This window comes from Brachyistius frenatus, unplaced genomic scaffold (assembly GCF_029030835.1).
Source record: "Brachyistius frenatus isolate BFR_SWC_R1_liver_20210118 unplaced genomic scaffold, ASM2903083v1 Contig_155, whole genome shotgun sequence".
Lineage (NCBI taxonomy): Eukaryota > Metazoa > Chordata > Actinopteri > Embiotocidae > Brachyistius > Brachyistius frenatus.
The window spans coordinates 318,552-344,162 of record NW_027210754.1 but is presented as its reverse complement, the minus strand read 5'-3'; the positions used below and the strand labels follow the sequence as shown (position 1 = coordinate 344,162).

General features: G+C 43.1%; 1 protein-coding gene across 3 annotated transcripts in view; it reads left to right on the top strand.

Annotated features, from left to right (window-relative positions):
* Positions 1-3,158: 3,158 nt before the first annotated feature.
* Positions 3,159-25,611, top strand: part of nectin1b (nectin cell adhesion molecule 1b) — a 139,534-nt gene continuing 117,081 nt past the window's right edge. For all 3 annotated transcript variants that reach the window (XM_069716291.1, XM_069716293.1, XM_069716292.1), the window contains exon 1: positions 3,159-3,504. In XM_069716291.1, the coding sequence (XP_069572392.1) occupies positions 3,453-3,504 (52 nt within the window). In that variant the 5' untranslated portion in view covers positions 3,159-3,452. The remainder of the gene's footprint in view (positions 3,505-25,611) is intronic.

Below are 25,611 nucleotides of genomic sequence, written 5' to 3'. Positions count from 1 at the left end.
TACAAGTACCTCAGAATTGCACTTAAGTAGAGTACTTGAGTAAATGTGCTTAGTTCCTTTCCGACCATCACAGTATCTAGATCTTTACATACTGCAGTAAACTGTCATCGGCAAAATATCAGTTACTCTCTCTGCAGTGAAATGCTTCATATCAAATGCTTCCATATGATCTGAATATATTCATCAGAGGAAACTTCACGTGTTACTTAACCGGGCTGATAGTTTAGCCGCTGCTACTTCTCCACATCCATCTCTAAACACACATTATCATGCAGGGCTTGTTCCTGAATCTCCACGGCAGCTCCTGCCTCGTCCTGAGGCAGTTCTGGCACAAGCAGTAGTTCATAACGAGTGTATCAAATTTCATCAGCTCGCCTGTAAATCATTCACCTCGGCCGCTCGATGAACGGGGCATCGGAGTTAATGCACCAAAGGCAAGGGGCACACCTGTGGGTTCTTAGCCAATATCTGCCACAGGATGTTCAGCCGAGCACGGCTCGAGGTTCGACTCGCACACGCCGCACACTCTCGAGCAACCAGCGAGCAACCTGCCTCCGGAACAGTGAAATGCTTTGCTCAAGGGCACATTGAAGGCGGTTGTCCTCGAAGGAAAGGATTTCGTCTTCCTTTCCTCATATCAAAACTCTCCAAGTCTATCAGATTTTGAGAATTCTTCCCATTTTTCAATTCCTGCAGGCTGCTGCTGCTCTGACCTTTCAAGGTTTATGAAATAAAGTTATTATCGTCCAAATGGTACAACGTGGTCTGAAATTGACATTGTTAATTCATACTGTATATTTTATTCACAACCCTGAAAAACACTTCCACTATCTTGCATGATTGTCAATACACAGTAACGCAATTCAGCTGCAAACTGCATCGCTCATTCAGTTGACATCGTTACATTTGGTTAAAACCATTACTTTGGGATAAGCATGCAGAATTTCAAGCAGCAGCACTTCTCTCTTTTCTCCACAGCTCTGTATTTGTTTATCTGTACGCTCCCAGTCTGACTGCACTGTTCGTATTGCATCTAACCGGACCGCTGGCATGTTTATTACCTGCACATTGTTCACCCAGAGAGGATAGTCTTTGTTGCTTGTGGTTTTCCATTGTATACCGTATGATTTATGTTGCCACTACACTGACCCTAATAGCCAACTGGCTCCGTGCTCTTTTGCCTTGCCAGGTAATTTCTCCTGCAGTTCAGCAGATAACTGTGGTGCTGATCGTAGATCACGACCAAAGACATGGATTTTGTCCTCGTGCAAAGCTGCACCCTTCAAACAACACAATCGACAATATTTAAGCATGTTACTCCTGGTCGGTTGCATTTATCTGAAGAACCAGCGTCCACAAGAGGGAAGTGTTATCACATTCATCCTCCCGTTCACTTACAGCCACTGCACCTCCACTGGCCTGATCCTGTTTGACGGCTTCTGGGTGGGAAAGGATGAGCTGGCTGAGGAGAGGAGAGGAGAGGAGAGGAGAGGAGAGGAGAGGAGAGGAGGAAAAGGGGGAGCTAGTTAGTCAGCTCACAGCTGGATCAGGAGGTAAAATAGATCTCCTCCCATCCATACAAACACACACACACACACACACACACACACACACACACATAGTGACTCATTGTTTGCCTGGAAAATCATCCGAAGAAAAGTCTTCCTGCAGAGTCACTTAATCTGTTTTTAATTTTCTAAACATTGCCTCACCAGAATGCATGGATAACTATTTGAATCATAATATTGCTTCCACTGTCCCTGATTGATTTGTTAAACTTGCGGTTTATGAGGTCTGACGTAGTCGCAGGCGTCACTGAGGGGATCTGTGGTGGTTCCGTTAATACAACAATAGTATACGTTCTCAATTATTTAATTAGATCGAAGTTAGTAGAATACTAATCTGTTTAGTTTAACACTACCTGTGCACCACCTGACTGTATCTTATGATATGCTGCACATGTGGCCACTGGATGATGTGAAAATAAAATGTCATGCTCATGTCATTTGATTTCGTGAATTTTTTAATTTTTTTTACTTGGACAGAATAAATATTTGTAATACATTTTGTCCTTAATTTCACAGTCTGCATACTCATTTGCCGAGTTACGATTATCAAAGCTTGGTTCAGTGAACCTTCCCATGAGGAAAGGATATACTCTTAATATTTATTTAAGTCACCGCAGAATCCCATTTTCTCACTTTTCCCATCAGACAGAAAATCAAGCGTCACCAGTTTTGGTGGCTCTGTGGGCCCTTCGGGCGTTTTCAGTATGAGCAGATTGATGATTGCATTATTTCACACATCCTGTCTGTACAGGCAGTGCGGCTGTTCTCATCCCACATCCCCCCCCCCCCCCACACACACACACACCTCAGTCTCCTCTTCGTGACTATCTTTATCCTCCTAAAATTGTTTTTCCTTTGCGCGCAATTTTATCACCTTCTGCTCCAAACGTGTCATTTTTAAGACCTTCGACGAGCAAGAAAAGTTCCCAGTCCCTTGCTCGGGGGCTTTTCGGCTGCTGTAATTTTACGCGGCGATGCTTTTGCTGTTTGCAGGACAATCCAGGCTCCTCCCTTGCACAACGTCACCCGATCCCAATCTCTCGCAAAGCGTCAGCGATAGTCAGCAGCACACTGTGGTGGCAGATCAGCGGGCCGATGCGCACAGCGGGACAAAGCTAAGCTACATTTCATCCAAAAGAAACCAAGGAAAGAGGGGGAACCGATCCCTCCGTTTCCAGAGTTACAACAACTTCACCGTCCTGGTGTGCCGATTCCTCCAGCCGGCGGCGGCCGCAGACGCGACTAACCGGGAACTTACGGAACTAAAACGGGAAAGGTGCCCGCAGATAATCTGTTAGGTGCAGTATAAGAAAAAAAAAAGAAAAAAGAAGAAGCGACGGAAGAACTCTCCCAAGTGTTGGAAAGTTCCCAGCACGGCATCGATCGAGGACCTCCCGCCCACTTTACCTCTGATTCACAACACTGGAAGAGGGGGGAGAGAGACTTCGGCAGCCGCTGCGGTGGATGGAGCAACAAAGGCTGCATGGTTAAACTGGAGGAGCTGCTTTCATAAGAACCCAACTCTCCCATCTCTCCTCGGCCGCTATTTTCTAAACCCTCCCCCCCAAAAAAACCTCCCCCCCCCCCCACTTCATCGCCCCAACGGCAGATCTGCAGCCGCTCGGATCTCATTGCGGGGACCCAGCCGGGCTCTCCTTACTGCAAACTCTCCGCCAGCCAGGGAACCGCCGCAGAGAGAAATTGATGCTTTGGTACACAGAAGCGCCAGTTTTGCGAAAGTCTCCCACTGCTCAGTGAAGGAGGTCGACGAGTTGGGGCCGAAGTGGGATTTGCAGAAGTTGCATGCGTGGTCTTTGTCGTCTCGAGTGAGCCCCGTCCAGCTGCTACCAGGTTATCAGACACGATCCGGATAGTTGAGGTGCCATGGCGATGTGTGCGGGGATATGGGCACTCCTGTTGGCGCTGCACATTCAAGGTAAGCCGCAGTGGACAGACTTCAGGAGGAGTGTGTGTGTGTGTGTGTGTGTGTGGGGGGGGGATCATCAGCCTTATTTTATCATGACCTCTCTGCTCTGTGTGTGTGTGTGTGTGTGTGTGTGTGTGTGTGTGTGTGTGTGTGTGTGTGTGTGTGTGTGTGTGTGTGTGTGTGTGCGCTACATGGTGTTCCGTAATGACAGATACTTGATTAATGCATGAAGATCGATTAATCAAATCGTGGTTTGTGGTTTGCAACAAGATGTGCGACCGGCTGAGAGAAGATTGGAAAGTGTTTTCTGTCTTAGAATCCAACCCTCTCAAAAACGACTGCAGAATACTTATTTGGCTGCCAAACAATGAACTTACCGTGACAGCAGGCAGATGGCGGTGTGTGCGAGCCGTGCCGGCCAGCAGCCTTCAAGTTTTCCAATATTTCATTTTTATAATGGCAGCTCGGAAACACAGAGTGCTCTGGAATGATAATTGAAACCTGTTTTCTTCCGCTTCTGGCTGTTCGTTGAATAATAAAATAATTAGAATATAAGGACTCATTATAGAAGCTCTTTCCAAATCCTTTATTTGAAACTCTTGTTTTCTTATTCCCTCTGAGGAGGCACTGGGGATGTGATGCCATTTGACTCTCAGTCAGTCTGAGGCCAGCTCCCCGTGTTTTGGGCTGGCTGGTGGTGCTGGTGGTGCTGATGGAGACACTGCTGCTTAATAAATGGATTAATGGAGTATTACTATGTCATTGATCGTCTGGGCCTAATTATTTAAACACACGCGTAATAGGCGCGTTTGACTGTTATTGGAAGTGGCATCAGTATACTGGTTATATTGACAACCTTCTAATTGGAAAACAAAACAGGCCGTCAACAAAACAGCATGTCTTCCTGCATGCTTGTGCGTGCTAGTGGTCCATTAGGCAAACGGCTTTGAAGGCTTAGCTGAGGGTTTACTGCTTTGTTTACATCTTGGACGGCTAAATTCTGTCCAGCGCCCCACATTTTAAGAAAGAAATGGAAAAGGGTCAAGTGTGGTCAGGAAATGTCAGATCATGTACTGATGGGCTCATTTTCTCCGACAGACTGTCATCTTTAGTTGATGTATTGTTTTGGTGGTCTCACTCCGGTGATCCCTTTTGAGTCTAATAAGACTGAAGGCTTTTCTGGGAATATTTTTCCAGTTTTTTTTTTTTTGAACCGCTTTGAGCTTGTGAACAACCATGATGTGGACCTTGTTTGCAGCGAGGCTCCTGATGGCGTCATGTGCTTCAGACCGATTGAATACTTTGATCAAAAGCCCTGTCTGATTTATATTGAGATGATCCCTTTGCTTGTGGAGAAGATCAGGATTAACTGGTTCCCTTGGGATTCGTGGTGGAAATCTTTTGAAGCTGTTCAATCAAGGGAGTGGAAACATGTCTCAAAAACGGCACTTAAAGTAACTTGGAATCAACTTATACGAGTCAAGCAGGAGGTGTTTTCGAAGCTTAATTAGTCATTGTATGAAAATGTTTTTTGTTGTTGTTTTTTTTGCGGGGGGAGGGGAGGGGTCACTGTAATTTATTTAAAACCAAAATACCTACATAATTAATGTGTCCAGACATCTTCATGAGCAGAGGAGCTTTGGAAGTTTTAATTTCAGCTGTTGCTTGGGCCCATCTCTTTTGACATGCAAAAACAAGAATCTGCTCTTTCACCCCTGAGGTTAAAGGGTGTTGCCATAAATGCCCGCTGTCTGTTAATGGCCTAATTGATATACAACATGCTCCAGACTTTTCCTTCATTTCCAGAGCACAAACATGTGGGAAGGGCCCCCAACGAATGCAAGTGGCTGTAAACCCTGTTGCACTTGTCCACATGGGGAAACCATTTGTGCTTGTCATGGTAATAACCATTTGTGGAAAACACAACGGTGCCAAATTCATAAACGTGGAAATATTCAGAGCTGCTTGCCAAATAGATTATCAAATAAAGGGAACATTGAGAATAATGGATCTGTGAATAATAACAGCAGCTCTGTTCCTGTGTTCTTATATTAGCTCTCAGTCTCTTCTGTATTCCAGACTGATATTTAATTGACTGTGAATTGAGTTAGCAACCAGGTGGTTGTTTATGGCTTGGCTCCATCCTCGGGTGCCGGTGCACTACGAGCCCATATAGATATCACTCTAAGCGCTGGGATAAAGGGATTTTCTAGCTCTAATTCCTCCTCTCAGTTGGATTTAACGTTTGGGAAATGAACTATGAATGGTGGACCAACATCAACTTTAATTGCGCTATTATTCAGGATTGGAAATTGTGTAGCTGTGAATTATAATCTTTGTAATAACTTGGCAGTGTGCACGCTAAAATCATTCTGCTGCAGACTCCTAGTTCCGTTCTGTCGGGCATTTCAGGCAGCTTCTCATATTTGAGTTTCTCTTGCATTCTTAGAAGCGAGCTTCTCTGTACTATCACAACACGGCTGCAATATTTTGAGTGTCACTGACCTTTAGCTGCGTTTGTTGCTTTCACTCTCACATGACATCCCCTGAGAGATCAGAATAGTGAGGGATGTTTCATGTTTTGTGTTGATATGAAGCTTTATTGTTCCAGCACTTAGAGGTTTTACTTGCAGATCCTAACCATCTGATTATCTATGCATGAGCTCGTCATGAAAGGCTGACAAACAACAGTTGATTTGACTTTTGACAAATGGTCCCATGCTGTGCTGCAGCAGCGTGCATTTGTTCTTCACACCCATTTGAAGCACGCTGAAGTGTACGTTAGTGTTTGAAATGTCATGCACTTCAGTTGGATTGATTTATTGAGGAGTCGGGGGGGTCGCAGCAGAATTACAGTCGCGTTCATAGCCGGTGTTGAAATAGATGTTTGAGCATTGAAACTGTCACTTTCCTCTGATACATCACGGAAGGAAAGCTGCTGGTCTTTGAAACATTGAAATTAGCATTTTGACTTTGTTAATTTCTTCTCTCTTTTGAACCCCCCCCCCCCCAAAAAAAAAAAAAAAAAAAACTATAATTGCTGGGCCGTGGCATCCTGCATTTCATTTGGATGACAGTTGTGATACAATGAAATGGAGAGTGTCACCACGGGATTGTTGGGCCTTGATGGTTTGAATGTGAATGCAAATAGCTTTGATCCTCATTGCTTTGGGGAGTCTCCCTTTGGTCCCCGCTGAGGTGATGGATGGGAGAGAGCGCTCCGAGTCCTGGGAGACTAGCTTGAGGGGAGCTGACAGGAGATTAAGCTTCGCTTTCACCGTAGGAACTAATGAAGGCACTTGGCCACTCAAACTTCATCTCGCTCAGCATTTAGCTCATTGTGGTTCCGCTGTCAACTCTTTAGCAAATCCTTCTCGAAACACTGCGTGAAATGCCTGTGTAAAGTGGAGATTCGGGTTTTTTTTGTGTGTGTCTGCTGCTATTTTGGAAATGAAGTGCCCCTTCATTAATTTAAGGAGCTGTTCTCAAACAAGTGATTTTACGTATCAGTTGATCCGAGAGGCACATTTCTCCTTTCTTTGTATGTCCATGATGCACATTTCCAGCCCCTGTGGTGTCTGCATAAAGACTGCGTATCACAAAATACATGAATAAAACATGACAATACGCACTGAACCTAAATAATGGAAGGAATATGACAAAATGGAGTGTTCCCTGCATGCAGAAGACTGCACAAATAGTATTGAAGACTGAATGAATGTTGAATTAAGTTCACCTCCCGGACTGTTTGGAGTCTGCAGTGTCTATGCAGGGTTTTTGTCATGATGGGGAATGGAAGAGCGTTTCAAGGCCTCGAGTGGGGAGTTCAGCTCCTGTGCATGTCTCTGTGATGATGAAATAGTTTGGATCTGATCCCCCGTCACTGAATGAAGCTATTTTCGGAAAAAGGGAAGTTTAGTGAAATATCACAAGTCATGTTTGTCCCAGACAACAGCTGTCTAAGGTTACCGGATAGCTTGTTCTGTAAGAACATGCAGTTCAGTATCACATGCAGTGTTTTCATTTGATCATTTTATTTTGGTGTACAGTGACTGTCGGGTGTTCTCTCCTGTCATTTCCTGTCTTCACACCAGACAGTCACCATATTGGATCAGGATGGAAAACACACGGATCATCAAGCCGCAGCTGTAATGTTACGCTTTAAAATCGTTGAAATTCGTCTCTGTTTCGATTGAAATCGCAGTATCAGCAAAGTAAGGGAAAAGGAAATCAATGAGCGGGATCAGATGAAGCCCTAAGCTTTTCTGATATGGCATTAATCTGTCAAGTCTCTCTCTTCTTGTTTAGCTGATTCTTGTCAAGGGATTAAATGGTTAAAATTCCTGTTCTTCACTTGAGAAGGAGAACAGAATTGACTAGCTGCACGTGTTCCGTATCTTCCTCGCCATTTGTCAGATAGCTGTTTCAGCATCTTAGAACATGTTTTTTTGTGGTTCCTGAGTTGATGTAAATCTCCCTCAGAAGAGAAAGTAAATAATCTCCCTTGTTGGAGGGATTCTGACAGTCTGCACTGTTTTCACGAGACACTGTCTTGTCTTGCCAATCGCTCTGAGACTTTCTCGGTGCTGTTTATCCCTTAGTGCTCCGTTACTATAGTTACAACCGGTAATCAGTCATTTCAATTTAAAGTAAATTATATTTATTTCTTTACAGAAACTGCATCCATTTCAGAGTTTTGCTCAGATGCCGTGAGAATTGAATGGAGCCCTCAAAGCATCATTTGAACGTTTTTTTTTTCTGCAGTCGCTTCATACTTTTTGCTTCACCGGTTTGAAAGAAGAAGCCATATGGGAATACCACTCTTTGCTCATTTTTTCTGGGTTTACATCTGGGGCATTTAGTCATGGGCTGATCAGCGATTGAGCGAGTGGATAATTACTGGTCTTCCCGCTAAGGTGCTGTATGCCTTTAAAATGATGCAGATCTGATCAGCCCTCCCCACCCCCACCCCCACCCACACCAACAAACAGTGTCACAGGAAACATACGCTGCTCGTTCTGCCACCCAATTGGCTTGATCAGTTTGAGGATTTCTTCTGTTGGGTGCTCATCTCGGTCATCTCGGCAGGACCAACATTTCTGTATTTATCTCGCAGCTCTACTTTCTGAACTAGTTGAGGGGGACTCTTTTTAAAACTTGACGGACCAGTTGCCATGTTCTCTGCTGATAGACTCAGTTGAATTTTGTGCTGACTTGTGCAGTCTTTTGACAATAGCTGACCTGCAGCTCTGCCTCTTACCGTCTTGGGCCAGACCGATGTGTCAGGTGGCTGACATATTAGACCAGTATAGGCTGTAAACTCAATCCAAGTTCCTCTCTTTGCCTGTATTTGATGATTCCACTGTTAGAGCCAGTAATGTTGTAACGTTCAATAGTTCAACAGCAGCATGGGTTTATAACATAGCAATGGATTCTGCTTTAATGGATTGGACAGACCTGTTTTTCTTGGCATCGTTGGAGATCTCTTGTGTTTTTGACACACTTACTGCTCAATATTTAGGGATTTCCATTCGGCAAGGGCACATTTCTCATGAAAATTCTGAAATCTTTCCAGATTTACGACCAAACAGGTCAACTTGTGAAACACTGACTGTGTGCACAAACTGTCTCTAGCTGCTGACTGAAAACATCCATACTGCCTTGAAAAAAACATATCTGTCAATCCTATTACAAGCCTTGCAGCCCACCCACTGCACATGCCATCCACTGATAAACACCTCCAGGGTCAAGCTGAAATCAAATATTGGCGAGAAGAACACATTTGAATGAAAATTTCCAACATTTCAAGCAGCTATTTCAATCTGTCGTTGCGAGAATGTTCAGATTTAAAATAGCACCGGAATTTGTATTATTGGGACGCGCCGCTAAGACTTTCACGAGGCACAGAGCCGATCTCCTACCGCAACGTTACATTTTTCTCTTTTACTTTCTAAAGGCTTGTGGTGTACCTCTTCCCTCCTTCTACCTTTCTTCACCCCTTTCCTCTCTGCTGTTTCCTCGCTCTGCCTTTGGGAATGGTGCGTGCTGAGTGTCGGCTTGGTTAGCACTTGATACAAAAGGAGGTTTGTTTCATGAAATGTTTCCCTTTTTAATGAGTGATGGTGTTCGCTCATTTAATATTCTGCACTGATATCTCTCCGGTAGCTGACTGTGCTTCAAAGCAACAGCCTGGTTGTAAATGGGATTGAGAGAAGGGGGAGGAGGGGGGGGGGCATGTGTGTATACAACAGCAGAGTTGGTAATATGAGGGTGGGTTGGGTGGGTGGGGGGGCACTTCCAAAACACAGCTTTGTTTATTCTCCCTAACATATAGCTAAGCTCCCAGTGTGCGGCAGCTTGGTGCAAAGCTCCTTAGTGACCTCGTCCTGTGCAGACAGACTATCAAAATATGACCGATAACAGATCAGCTCATATTTCTCCCAGTGCCTTTCATTTAGGTTTTCACCTATTGCCTTTATATCGGCTTATTTCAAAAGGACTTTGCTATGTGAACATTTCTTTCATTCGTGCACTTGCGTCACAGCTCACACAAAGCTTCCCAGGGCTTGTAATTATTTGCGCAATTGAGATCGACCGACACGAGAGGTTGAAATTCTTCATATTGCCCGTTTTTAGTGCTCGGCCTTCAGCTTTTGCCGTGAGAGGGATGAAGAGAAACACGCAGATGGACTGCAGTTTGGCATTGATCCTTCCATTTAGTTAGCAGGGTCTATGCAAAGCAGCTAATGTAGTCTGTTATTGATTCGACAGTTTTGAGCCCGGCCGAATTTTACTCCGACGTTGCATTGTTTTCAGAAAGTCAGGTGTCCCAAATGGCCTCCGCCCCCTTGATGAATGTCCTCTCTATTATTCAGCTGCCGTTGCAGGATTTGTGGCGATCAGTAGATTTGGGATTTAAATGAGTGTGAAAAAGAGGTGGGCTGGTAGGTGAGTAATATAACCACGCGCCCCACCCCAGGGCGAGAAAAGAGTTCTACTTATCTCGCTATATAGAGCTGTCATAGACTGAGTCTGCATCAGCACTGCAACTACAGAAACTCTTGTCTGGTGGGCTGTGCTGTGCTTCAACTATATTTACTCCTCTAAATGCAGTCCACTCTGTTACAGATACATAATGGGCCAGTAAAAAGAAGAAAAGGGGAATATGCATTACGTTCATACCTGGTATTTATTAGGTGCAGCTTATGTGAACATTGACCAAAGAGACTCATTACCATTAATACAAGATGTGCACATACCCTCCACACTTAAAGTCTGCGCCACGGAAAATGCACACACAATGCATTAATTTAGGAACTGGCTGGCTGGAAAGAAAGTCTCCCATATGAGGACCTGCCGCTGTACCCGACCTTCCTTTATTATCCTTTGTATTGTTGAGTCCAATGTATTATTCTGGTGGGTGTTAATATTTTCAACTATTTCATTATTTCACACGACCATATAACATATAAGATACATAGAAATTATTTTAGGTTGCAATCAAGATATGTCTGAGGAAAGCTATTTTAAAGTAAACCATTAAATGTTATATCAAAATATGACAGCCAGTTGATGTACTTATAGATTTTAAACAGTAAACAATTAGAATTCAGCAAAATAAGGTCAGATTTAGAAACAATGAAGGTCAAATTGAAATATATGTAAAACATTTATTGTTGCAAATAAATGCACGGAAGTTTGTCTGTCAGCCAATATTTATGGTGAAGCGAGTATATCTTTGATAGTGGTTGGGTTTAGACTATAAACTTTGGGTATGTTTGTTGTTGTTTTTTAATGTAGCTATTTGTTAGTTTTGAAGAGTGACATTGTTTTCGAAAGTGTCAGACAAAATGATCACATTTCCAGTGTTGTAAAACACAATACAATAAAGTTTTCAGGTTGATGGAAACTCTCTGGGTTTAGGTTTGGAGCAGATTGTCAAAGTTCAGGTTTTGGGAATAAGAAAAACTTGGAGAAAGATTTACTCCATAGTTGACCTCAATCTGCTTACCAGTGTGCATTAACATTTCGTCTGGATTACTTTTTTACTATTTCCCCTGAAGGTAATAATTTCTAATGCAGAATAGTTGGGGGGGGAGAGAGAAAGCCTCCGGTATTCCCTCCCCTTCCCTCTCCCCTTCCTCCTCACCCGCCCACCCAGCTCCCTTCCTCGTCTTCCTCACTCACCGAGCTGAATAACTTTGCCAGGGGTTTCCACATGGGAGCTTCCACTTTGGCAGCACATGTCTTGCTTGGCTGTGGGGTTGCAAGTGGAATTAACCAGTCAGGGATCTGGAGAGAGCTTTGATACCAACGAAGGAACCACGCAGGGGCATTTTGTAGTTCACAGCGGTTGTCAGTTGAAGCCGTGAAGAAGCCAAATGTCATGTCGGGGACAGAGAGAGAGAAGGCTGGGAGGGTCAAGGGTTTCCCATCCTTTCGCCCACGTGACGACCGTACGAGTTACAACATTTCTATGAATATACGTATGCAGATGTAAGTGGCCACAAGAACGCCCACTCACTGACCTGCACTCTGAACACTGCATCACATGCCACGCACTACTTTCAACACAATCAAACTTCTTCCCCCGCTTTAACCGTATGCTCTGTTCATACGAGAACCAACGCTGTAAGAATTCATTTCAGATGGATGCAGTGGTTTGCGCTGTTTCCTGACGCTGTACTTTCTTTGTCAGTATCATGAAAATTAAAATTAAAATTAAATTGGATCAAATCTTCCTCTTTCGCTTCCTCAAATGGAGTGACTTGACTCGGCTGTTTAATACAGAAATTAAACCCCTTAACATACCTTCCCACTAACCGCCTGCAGACTTTTACTCTACTGTTCTGCAGAATGGGTTTAAGGACCTTCCTAAATTATGTAAAAAAAAAAAAAAAAGAAACTGTCTCGAAGGGGGGGGGGGGGGACAGCCTGAGTGTAAAGAGCAAAAAGGAAACTAGAGAATTGAGATTTACATGCAGACTCAGTGGGGGATGGGAGTTTATGGCAGGTCACGCTGTCCCCAAATGAGGCTTCGTTCCAAAGGTGAGTCTAGTTTGCCTTGAAATACTCTTCTTGGCTGTAGTTCCTCTTCGCAGCGCCACCGCTCGCTGGAAGAAAAGACTCGAGCAAATAAAAGTTCATTCAATTTTTTCCAGCTCATTAAGTCCTTTTTTGTGTCTGTGCGGGAAGCCAGCGGACCCCCCAAAACCAACTCACATTCTCCATTAAAGCTATCTTCAAACAAATGCGCTGCTCGTTGGATAATAGTGAGAATATCGTGACACATAGAAGTAAATTCAATTACCAGTGCCGTAATGTGCTAAAGATCATATTGTCTGCTAAATGAGTTTAATTAAAGCTTTCCTTAATTTGAGTAATGAGTGAGTCGCAGCTCAATCAGATCTTTTATAACAAGTGGGTCCAAGTCTACAAGCAGTGGAAGTGCATGTTTCAATAGACTGCTCACTATGCGATGAAAGTAGTCAGGGTATGAAACTGATTGGATTCGCCCCACATCGCCATGGGTGTGTTTCATCCTTGCTGTTTGTGACATTTTTGGTTAAGCTTGGAAAAAAAAGGAAATAGTTCCTGCCTTGAGTGAGTTGTGCTCCAGTGGAAGTGATATAAAGAACGGGGGGTTATTCTGTAGGTCGGCATATGCGACTTCAAGGGTTAATCGTATTGATGTGGTCGTGGGATTTGCCTGTGTTATTGTGGAGGAAGTTTCTCTGTCCAGATTCAGGTGGAGTTTGTTGTGCGCCGCACTTCCCGCTCGCCCTAACTCCTCTTTTCATTCTCACACTGCTGATTCTTTGTGACTGGCGTGGGGTGTGTATTTGTTTTTGCTGGGAAGACCCAGGAAGAGGTGTACTGATGCATAAACACACGGTGCCTGCCTGCCTGTGTGTGTGTGTGTGTGTGTGTGTGTGTGTGTGTGTGTGTGTGTGTGTGTGTGTGTGTGTGTGTGTGTGTGTGTGTGTGCGCGCGCACGCGTGCTCCGCTGAGTGCGCAAATGCATACGTCTGTGCGCAAGCCCGAGGCAGAGGCAGCTTCACGTTGCCGGCCCTGCTCCCCCCTGATCCTGACCCACTTTCTTTTCCCCGCTCATCGCTCCCTCTTTAATTGCCGTGCGGCACACTGAGGCCATCTGCTCGACTGAGGCCCGTCGCCATGGAGATGCTGGGAGGCTTTTCGGATTTGCTGTGGACTGACCAACAGGGAAATGGAGGTCAGGGAATGGGGGTAGGGTGTGTTGGGCAGTCAAAGGGGCACCGCAACTGCACCATGAGGCGCCCTTTGATAGTGCAATACCGCACCTGTATGATAGATGTGCATGAACCACTTTTTCCCCAAATAAGCCCCGACAGATTCCCCTAAACGATAAGAGCAACGCAGCATTTTGAGCTCACAATTGAACTTGAACCGTGGAATTAATTACATTTGGAATACATGGATTTTATCTGAGTGAGCTAGAAATTTCAAGAAAAATTAAAAAAGTTTTATTGTGTGGGTTTGGATTTATGTGGAACGTTTTCAAATGAATGATGATTCCTCAGGACAACAAAGTTTCCTGAGTATTACAAATTACTTTGTATTTTTGTTGTAAGGGCATTTTTAGACAAAAAGGCTATTTGTCTGTATTTTGATTATTGTGTCGCCTCAGTCAGATGTCTATTTAGCGGCATCTCATCTGCCTGCTCTGATCATACTGAGCTGTGTTCTTTTATCCCTTTGAGTGCCTTTGTATATTCTGCTGCTCCTGCTTATTTACCCGCCAATGACACGCCTCAGTGAGGAAGCAGTTGTGCTGTGTTTCCAATTAATACTCAAGGCATATTTCAGAGCTATGGTCTGCACAGTTAAGTCACCCCTCAGTGTCAGCTGCACTTGCTCCAAACCTGCCCTGCACATTGTTTAAGCGTTCAGATTTCCCTCATCTGGTCCACCGGATCATTTGGCCTCACAGAAAAATGGGGCATTTCATTCCAGGAAAATGTTTGACTTAAACGTCCTTTTAATGGAGTCTTGGTATTGACCTCTGGCACGTCCACATGGCTGAGCTTTGGGAAACGGTCGTTATATTTACTCCTCCTCTAAAAGGTCAATATTGGTAGCCGTCATTTCTGAAGTGCCATTTATAGGTCAATACCTAATTAGCAATCTGGTGGAGTTTGGATCAAATGCAGCTGCTGTCGCTGAGCTCTGACTGTTTCCACTTTTCATCCACAGGCTTCTCACACACTGATGCTGAAAGGTATTTTAACTTGTTGAATGACCTAAATGATTCATCACTAATCTGAATTGTTGTCAATAAGCAGCATTACTACCAACATAGGTCTACCAGTAGGGCTGCAATGACTTCATTAGTTGTGTATGTGACCCGGGGACGTCGTCAATACGTCATGGCAGACATACTAAACTAGGACGGCATGTGTGCACGTCTTCCATGAAATTCAACGAGACTGTGGTGTCGGAGTTACAGTGTGTTTCTACAAGATTGCTAAACAAGAGTCAGACCTCCTACGAAGGCTGCCAGAATAAGCAGACTTTGATGCCGTCACCATCTGCATAGATGTCTCAGACAGCTTATTTCGCTCTTCCATCACCCACCAGTGACAGAGAAGCACTGGAGGCTGTGACAGCGGAAAAAGGTAGCTCCGTCAATTTAAACCCTCGAGAGCGCTTGATCTCTGAGCTGCCCAAATGTATAGTCAGAGCTGAAGTTAACAAGACAATGTACCCAGTGCCTGTAATTGGACCTGGTCTTTTTTTTTTTTTTTTTTCTTTTCAGCAGTGTGAAAAGCTAGAGAGACCCGTCTGTCAGCCTGCTCTCCAGTTAAGGTCATGATGTCAGGTGCTGGGTGTGTTGTATTTGCTACCGTGCCCTCCGTCCTATCACAGCTTATCCAGCCGCTGCTGTGCAGAGGTGGGGTGAGAACCGCTGTGCTCTCTGGGGACCACGCTAGATTACGTGTTCGGAGAGATTACCCAGATCGTATGAAGCTGTCAAAGAGTGACCAAGTAAAAGTTCACCCAGCCAGTCCTGCCAAACTGGGTTCAAACTTCTTTTGTTTGTCCTTCGTGTCATTGCCAGTGGGGGAAGCACATTTATAGCTTGACATGACTGCTGCCGTGATGGGAAATAAACTATCTTTCTGAAGGATCGTGTCATTGTAGAGCACTGAGGATGGATTTGGTTAGCTATAGTCATTTTCATTTCGAGGCCGCGTTAAAGGAGCCCTCCTCGAGTGCAAATGCTGACTTGACAGTCATGCCGCTTGATTTGTTGGAACACCTGCCTCCTCTACTTAATTGACCTGAGCTGTATCACTACTTTTAGGATCATCCAGTTCCAGATTCCCCTCTGCAGCCACGTCAATGGCTGTTTATGCTCAAAAGTATGCACTAAAAAAAAATGTCATCCCCTCTTTGGAAAGAGGAAGAAAGGAAGTTCACCATTCAACAGAATGCAATCCACTCCACCACTTAACAAAATATGTATTTATTTATTTACCCTCCCAATGCTATTTAGGTCTGCAGAATCCCTGGAGAGGAAAATGCATTAAGCCACTCACTGTATTTACTTGTGTTGGATTGATGCTGATATGTGAGGGCAGGCCAGGGGAGGGAGGATAGGAAATTGATCATCGGTGAATGAGTGTCGAGGGGAATCTTGACATCCACAACTGCTTTTTACGCTTTGAGCTCAGAGAATCCATCAAGCGGAGACTCGGTGCCATCAGAGCATACAGCTACTTACCGCACAGATTAAGACATTGTTGCTTGCTCGGGGACGTCAGTATGCTTTATTTGATTATTCGGGATAATTGACTCACCCTGTTTGTACTCAATAAGTTATCATAACTTGCCACACACACACACACACACACACACACACACACACACACACACACACACACACACACACACACACACACACACACACACACACACACACCTTTTCTTTGACATACAGTGATAAAATGTTATAAACAGGACATTATCAAGTTATATTTGCACAAAAATGATGTATTTGTATAATAATTGGCTACAAGAAATAAAACAATCTCTCCGTATAAAATCCACATCGATTACTTCTGTCCTTTAAATGGTTTGGTGAAAGCAGTGTTTTCCATAATTCCTCTGCAGTACATTAGCACTGAATCAGCTAAATGTTTCCCTTTGACTTTCAGTCAGCGTGGGCCGCTTCGCTTTTGCCAAGATTAGAACAGCAAACGGAAAATTTCTTGATATGTTTTAGAAGAAGCTGAAGCACAGTCAGACATCCTCGATCATAATCACCATATAAAATAAATGTACAAACCGCAGCAGGAGGAGCTGGCTGTGAAGATGATCACATACCGTGTATGTAAAGGAAAGTGGGCCAACTGTAGGCGAGCGGTATTCTTTTTGAAAAAAATGTAAAAGGGATGGATGGATGGATGATGTCGTCTAAAAGCACTGTGCAAAACAGTCCGTCATTGGTATGATAGGGTAACAATAGAAGCCTACTGAGGAGGATTTCACTGTTGAGCATGGGAATAATAGTTTTGAATTGGCAAGGTGACCCATGGTGCAAAGGTCTGATTTATTTAACACTAGCACAAAGAATGTCTCCAAAACTAAGTTTAGCTAAGAGTTTGTATTATTAATAATGAATGATATCCTTTTAAATTTACCTGCAAGATAAACAAAAGCCAGGAATGAAAGGCTTATCTGTGCGCCTTTGAGGTTTACCTTCCCACACACCTTTAACAGAGTTCTCATCTGACAAATCTTATATTTATTTCTTTTTTTATTTGTAAGGCCTGTGGAAATTTAAGAGGCAAACCAATGAAAGCAACCATTTAAAGGCTGTGTTATATTTTTAATCGAAGGTATTTCAAGGATGACTAGCACGATCTCCCGGGTATGAATAAGCCCTTTGTGCTGCATGTGTAGACTCATTTGTTGAGCTAGTCATAAAGACAGTACTGAAATTCACGAGCTGGATGTGAAAGTAAACTTTACGAATAACCAGAGGATTACAGGCATTACTGTTTCACGATAATACGAGCTGATTTTAATCCACATAATTGTTGATTATTCCTCTATCTCTGCAGAGTCTAGAATGTCCTCCAACACGTTTGAGGTCCGAAAATGCAGGCTGTGTTTGTCTTTTTTTAAAAGTCATCATTGTAAATAAAAAAAATTCTCAGCTGACTTCCCAAGCTAAAAAAAGAGTTTTAATTAAAAATGAGATGCTTTACACTGAATTAATTCCAATGCAGCTGCTTTCACACAACTCTTGATAATCATAATGTGCCATTGCCTGTTCTCCAAGCCAGGTGATGTAGCTATCGGCGGCTGAGACAACTTATTCTACTTGTTGAGTCAGAGGATTCATTAAATTTTGTTCATTAATATTCTTAACTAGCTATGTCTTTGAGATTATTTACCACCGTGGTTTGAACTTTAGATTGATGATTAATATTTATAGGAGACTGTCAAGAGCTGTCAGCCTTTTATGAATCAACAAGGCTTCGAAATTCAAGAGCCAGTTGATGTGTTATAAATCAAAGGGTGAGCAGGGAAACATCCAACCAAGATGAATTACAAAAATCTAATTAGAAAAGTGTAACCTTTCTGCAGGGAGACTCACTTTGTGATTTATTAGTAGAAAACTGTTAACTCTTCCCGCTTCTGTTATACAGCATGTTTTAAGTATTCGAGACAATGAATACGGCCAAGAAAGAGACTGGAGTGAGTTCAGGCAGCGTGGTTGCAACTTGTGCATCACAATGCAGTGTGTTAGGGCTTCCTAACACACACACACGCACACGCACACGCACACAACTATACTATCCAGTCCTTCCCGAGCATCTTGCATGTGCAGGAGTATTTTTAGTATCACACGCTGCTCTGTGTTTCCAACGCGATGTGTCAGGATGCCAACATGTTAAGGATTCAGTCAGATGGTCCTTAACTCTTTGCCCAGAGCTCCACAGAAGGGATGCATTTGTCCTCGGTGCTGAAGGGGGTCACGTGCTGACCTCATTGTGTGCATGAGTAAGTGCACTCTGCAGCATCAGTGTGCAGTTTCCTTCCACATAATGAGAACGAGACTTATCTCAGCACTTATAGCTAATTGATTGATGTCCCTGGCACAAATATCCTTGACAGAAACATTTTTTATCCTCTCCAGTCGGCTGGAGAGGCAGAAGCACCAGTGAAAAATGAAAATGGACTCCTCTGAAAACGGAAAGATTTAATATTTTTATCCCTAGAAAGGAACTGACACGCTTTATTACTCTTTGCCTCACTGCCCCCGCCCATCCTTCACAGAGAGCTGTGTGCTATAGTAGTGCTGTGCTGCTATGGAAAAGCACTTTGCAATGGGAAAAACACATTACTCCCTTGTAAACACAGAGGTTAATGTCTTATTTACAAGCTGCAGCTCCCAAAGTTGACAAGTTGGCACAAATGTCTCGCTGTCTTTTTGAGTCTGTGCTGGAAAAGGTTGATCCAGGACAGGCAGGTCCATCTTATGGCGTCTTCCTCACAGCGTCTTAGCCTTACGGAAGTCCTTTGGACCTTCAAAGATTGCAGCTGGCCAGCTTTCTTCATCGCTACATTACCTCCTGCAGCCTGTGCTGCTCTACCGGAGCAGATGCCGCCAGAAGAAAACAAAGCTGGCAGGCCACGGGATTAATCACCCTCATCTAGAGGTCTGTCACAGCGTTGCCAGGTGTGTCACACTCAAAGTACACTTGGCTTGCTTTTTTTTTTTTTTTTGCAGCTCTTTGACCTCTGCTTTTCACACCAAGTGCAGTGTGTGTTTGCTAGTATGTAAAAAAAAAAAAAAAAGATCTTTTCAAGAGTGGGATGGAATCTTGTTGCAGCCTAAATGTCAAACCTGTGCGCCTGCAGCATGTTCAGAAAGCGTGTTAAGCTGATGCTGAAAGTTGTCAGTGCTGAGAGAAAGAGAAGACTTTCATTGCCGGAACAAAATAGCGCTGAAATGTTCCTGAAACACTTAAAATATTTTTAATTCGTTTTTCACTGAATCTCTGTAAACAGTCCCTGAATGCTGCTCAGTGTCTCTGATATGTGCTACATGACAATAACAAAATATCCCTGCAGCCAAAGAAGAGTCACAGAACACCTTGAATTTGTTTTGGATGCCGTATCTGTTGTGACTTTGTGTCAAAAGTTGGGTTTGTTTTTGGTGATTATCTTTTCTTTTCTGTTCCAAACTTCAGGACGCTGATTTCACATACTGTTCGTGTACCAGCTGGTTCATTTTTCTTCAGTTGTTGTTTTACAATCCACAAAGATTACCTCCATAAATTTGCTTCTCCTTCACTGATCTGTGACATTCACATTGTCACTCAGATGGTATTGCTTGTGACAGCTTGTATTTGAGTAAGGCCAGAGTTGTACATCAATATGCCAGATATTTTCTATGATATTGGCTCTTGGCAGCACATTGCCTTTGTCTGAATTTGCAACCAGCAGGAAAGAAAAACATATTTTTTTTTTTTTAAAGAATGAATCCAAAAATGACTAGTTTTGGCATATTTAGCTCATTTGAGAATGGGTTTGTTACCTAGCAAAGGAATATCAATGACGTTTCTCGCCGTTGTATTGTCACAAAAAACAATGTGGACTTTTCCAAGCTGGTGTTGTATCAGTTAAGTCTGTTGTCATGTCCCTCAGTTCCTAGTGATGCGTTTGTTTGGTAAAATGCCAATTCCCTCTTTTGAATGCATCTCCGAAGACACAGCTGCCTACTTAGATAGCTAATGGCTGTGTTTTGTGCTGCAGCGCTGTGAGCCGAGTGTTGCGTGATGGCATTTGTTCTGTCTGCCCAGGGCCTGGTCTGTCATGGTGTATCAGGCCAGCCAGTGGCAGTGACTCACACTTGAACCCTCTGGGCGCTGAGCTCACCGAGAAGACGCAGCATTTTAATGTTCAGCAGATGAAAATGCATCGCGGGTGGGGGTAGATGGCGGTTGTGGTGTTGGAGGGCGTGGCCGGGCACGGCCAGCGCTGATGAGGAGGTTACAGACTGTTTTCTTGTCAGAACAGCAGGGGCTGCAGAGCTATTTTTACAGTGCTAAAATTGCCTCTTCCCTCTTCCTCTTTGGTGCCGAGTAGTGTCATCACTACGCTGATTTTGTTCTGATTTCACCAGACCGCCCTCTGCAAGCAAACAGCGTGCAGCTCTGTAGCGTCTACTTCTTTTGATTTTCTGTTGATGTGGTGGACCCGTTCAGACGCTCGGCCTTTCCTTTGCTCGGGCCACAATTCTTCTCATGCAAAGATTCTGTTTGTTTTCAACAATTGTTTTCTGTTTTTGAAAATTAAACTGCACCACTTTCTGCGCTCCGGTTTTCCCCAGGAGGATCGCTGTGTTTAGAACGGCAAATCCTGCAAATGTAAAAGCTTTCCTGACCTGGGCTGGACTCCTTTTTGTAGTTCGTAAAATAATGATGAAGGAGAGCAAAACAAATATTTGCATGAATGAAAATGTAATGGATAATATCTTTAACTTGCATCCCCGAGATATTTGCTGATATGGTCAGTTTCCTGCTTTTGTTTCTTTTCCTTGCGTCTCTGCTGCCTCTGATGGCTTTGTCTCACACACTGACGTATTTTCAGAATCATATCCATCAATAGATGTCAGGGACACCCCCCCCCCTCTCACTGACAAAAACAGTGGCCGTTGTATAACATCATCTATCATCCCGGGGCCTTTGTTCAGCATCCTGTCTCGCACTGGGGCGAGCAGCCAGTGTGAGGGTGGCATTCTGTTTGACAGGCCAGTGCAGATGCTAAATGACAGTGACACAAAGAGGAGGCCCACCACACAGGTCCTGACAGGGCTGTTTTCCATAGAGAAGAGGCTTGACTTGAATTAAAGGCCCAACCCAAAATCACATTACAGCATGGCTTTTGACATCTCTCTGGTTCTAATGTTTGGAATTTTACCTCGACAGGAAATGATGATGGATTGAAACGTACTTTTCTTTCCCTTTGTGTAGGTTGAAAATTATAATTTTTGAGTGTCTTTGCGTAGAAAGCTTAAAAACGCCATCTCATATTTTCAATAATTTAACTTTTTTGTTAATTTTGAAGTTTGAAGTAGAAGTATTGACTTGATACGATTCTATTATAATTAATCTCACTTGTAGCCCGAACAGTGTGTGCTGCTGAAGTGTTCGAGCTTGAAACTGAAGTATTATCTGTCTCTTGTTGTCACTCTGGATAAGCCAAATGCCTCGAGTAAATGTAATGATAATATCCATTATGTCGTTTCAGTTTACCTTGTCTCCATCTTTCTCTGAGGCCCTGAAGGAGAACTGCTGTTCCAAACTCTTTTGTTAAAATGCTGAACATAAAGTACACATCTGCACTCACATTTGTTGTTGGGATATAGATACTCAGACAAGCCTCTCCACTATTGTCAGATTACATAGCCTTGCCATTTGCAAAGTTGTCTTTCTTGCTTAGGTGTGTTGAGACCGGTTTTGTATTTTTGCTTGTGCAGTTACTGTATCAGCCAAAGGCTGTAATCTTACAGGATTAGTGTTTTGAAAAAACTCTTTAAGGTTTCCTATAATACTATTCTCAATATAGTTTTTACATCACACTGGCTCCCATGATTATGAAATGTCCTGAAACACGTCGAAAGGTTTTGACAAGTTTACTTTGTTGATATAAAAAGCATCTGTAGAATATTTTTCTACAGTTTTTTTTTTTATATATATATATATATGACCTTTATTTAACCAGGTAAAATCAATTGAGAACCAATTCTCATTTACAATGATGACCTGTCAGCACAGTCCACAATGGTGAATGGTGATCAAAAATACTTTTCACTTTCCCAGCAGGTCAAAAATCCAGTGAGTCCAGTACCAGGGAGAGAGGAAGTTTGAATAATGGCTTCATTTTAAGAGCTCATTTGACTCAACCTTGATGCCCATTCAGTCTCATTGTGTGGGATCCATTAATGAGAAGAAAAGCTTGCCTGGAAAAAATAAATACATATAAATGTCAAGTTTCTACAGATCTAATCGGGCTCTGTGTAGCTGCGCTTCTTTTAACCAACGGTGATGAGAATACAGATGAAAGTAAAGAGCAAAGGACATGCAGCGTTACGTACTCACAGGTGACAACATGTACCTGGAACAAACGTGTTGATGCATGCCCGGTGGTTCATGCCAGTCTGCAGAGCTGAAGACACTTTGTTAGTCAGAAGGAAACTCAGATTTGACTGATTTCAAATGTCAGTGTTGGTTAATTAAGGCCCTTGACTAATTACATGCTTTAAGCTTTTAATGCTGAAATAATTGCTTACTTTGATAATCCATCAAATAGTTTTGAGTCATTCTTTAAATAAAACATTAGCTTATTAGATATTAATATTTTCTAGTTCCTTTAGTCCTCCATGATATTCTTTTGGATTTGGCAAAATTTGACATTTTAGGCTGAACATTTACTTTGAGAAACTCTGATTGACATTTCTCACCATTTCCTAACAATTCAAATACCAAACAGCTAATCAGTTAATTAAGAAAACAATCTGCAGATTAATTGATAATGAAAATATTATTATTACAGCCCGAGTATATTTTTGTTTCCCACAGAACCTCTGCCCTTGTTTGAATAGAAATATAAGTAGATTGTGTGGGTAACTTGACACCTTGTTTTTTTTTTTACTTCAATCATCTTGCAAAGCATAAATTACAACATCCGTACAAGACTTTGTGTTTTGTATCTTTTGGGACTTCTCACATCTCATCTCCATAACAGGATCTCACTACTAAAACCAACGATAAAGTCACATTTCAAATGTAACTGTTAAAAGAAAGAAGAAAAGTAGGCATTACTTGTCTTATTTAGTGTCCTTGATTGCAGGAAACTGAATTGTCGTCCTGTGTTACTCAAAATTGTGATAGTTTTTATGATGCTCTGTTCCAAGAACCGTTTGTAAAGGAGTGGCACTGAGCTTTTGGAGCGCAAGTTCCAAACAGACGGGAGCACTGGCTCATGAAGCTGTCGCTATCTAAGGCATTAAAGGGGGGTCTGCATTCACAAACAGGTATTTTTTTTTCTAACTGCACATATAGAAGGACTCCTTTTATTTTGTTTTGAATGGTGTTGAAAGGCAGACTGACATGTGCGTCGGTGGAATATCAGACTGCATTGTCTGTCTTTTTCTTCTTTAAAAAAAAAAAAAAGCTTTCTGCCCTATTTAACCGCAGTGTTTCAGACACCATCTCAGGGTATGACACAGCTCCATTTCTGTTCAAAAGGGTACTTCACGCCTGCCATTAGGCAAGATATGAATTCAGTATGCAACCAAGGCTTTTTCCCTGAAGAGAGAAGTACAGGAATCGCAAGTGTCAGCTTTGTCTTTTAGTAATATTGACTTCAGCATTAGCCACTTGTGTGTAAGTTTGTGAACTGAGGGGATAATGCATGATGTGAACTTGGTATAGAAATGTTGAGAAACTGAACTAAAGGCTGCTCATATCCAGTTTACCACAGGGAAGGCTGACTCATCTAAAGAGGGCTCAGCTTTCTCTTTGGGGTAGAAGTTAACAATTTTCTCCGTCCGGCCTTCTGTCTTGTATTTATAGCAATAACCTGCGGAGACTCTGTCGTCCAGCTTTTTGTCCGTCTGCATCACCCGATCCTTTAACTGTAACAGCATCCCTCCTTCACCGTGCCATTATTTTTGCTTCAGAGCTGAAATTCCACCCGTCTTTCTCTGAAAGCTAAACTGCTGCGATCGTTTTTTTTTTTTTCTTTTTTCCAAGGCACACTTCTTCATTTACATAAAAAAAAGACACTGAGCAAGCAGTAAATTCTGTTTCAAGAACAAAACTATAGGCGATTACACAGACATCCTTAGATAAAATGCTAACAAGCCATTTTTTTTTCTTTGTGTTTCAGGAAATGAGGATTTAGTAAATTCCTGTTTTAACTGATCTAATAGGCGACAGCTGAGAAACGTCTGAAAAGCCTGCTGCTGAACGTACGCTGCTTCTTGCGACAGCTTCATCTGTGAAGCCATATTCTCCAAGGGCTCAAAGCCTGCCCAGGGATCACTCAGACCATTTAAGATTACATGTCTCCTGGCAGGGAGCAGCAGATAGGTGAAAATAATTGGCTTCGTCACCGGCCGCCCCTCCACCTCCCGACGCTGTTACTCCTGGCGGTGACGACAAACAGAGTGACATGTCGAGGTAAGAAGAGCCCAACCTCCCAACACCCACCGAAGCTACTTGTCTAATCTGCAACGCTGCTGTTACCCAGCTCCTGTGGCACATAATCAAGAGGGGGAACCCTTGTGCCCCCCCACTGATTGGGTGTAAAAGAGGTTGAAGACCTAGTTTCATGCAATTAGTGGAGGAATGCCAGACACTAATGGAGCACAGAAGTGTTGGCAAAGCATTATGATGGGATTGTTGGGGCCACGGGAAGTGGGAAAAAAAATAGGACATTTGCCCAGAGGAAGAGTCGCTCAGTACATTATATGAAACAATAAACTGCAGTGGACGTGGGGAAATTACCCACGCACTGCATGCTTTTGGGTCTGGGCCTTATTAAAGAGGGGCACTCTGGGAAAGCGAGACAGCTCACAACATGCTAAATATTATTGAAATAATGCAGATGGTTAGGCGCATGGGAGCGCTCTGGAGGGAAACAATACTGAATGGATATTTCTGTAGTAATTACGCTCTAATTTCTGTTGACGGCCGACGCAGTGTTGGTGCCTTCTCAAGACTCTCGGCCAAATCTGATTGGTGACAGCAGAGGGGAGGAGGCCTTTTGTGTTGAGGCAAAGAGGCTCGTAGGAAAAACAAGAAAAGGGCGGACATCACAACTTGTGAATGGATGCTTTAAATGTCACGTTTGAATACATGATAACATCACAAAAATAGTCACTCTTCATACAGATGGTTGGGTTTCGCCGCGCCTCGTACTTTGGAGGAGTCTGAACAAGACCAGGGAGGTTCCAGGATGTACAATTAGTGCAGAAATACTCACGTGCAAGTAATTTGGCTCATTTATGTACTTCAGCTTATTAACAAGGAGCCCTGTTGAGTTTGTTGG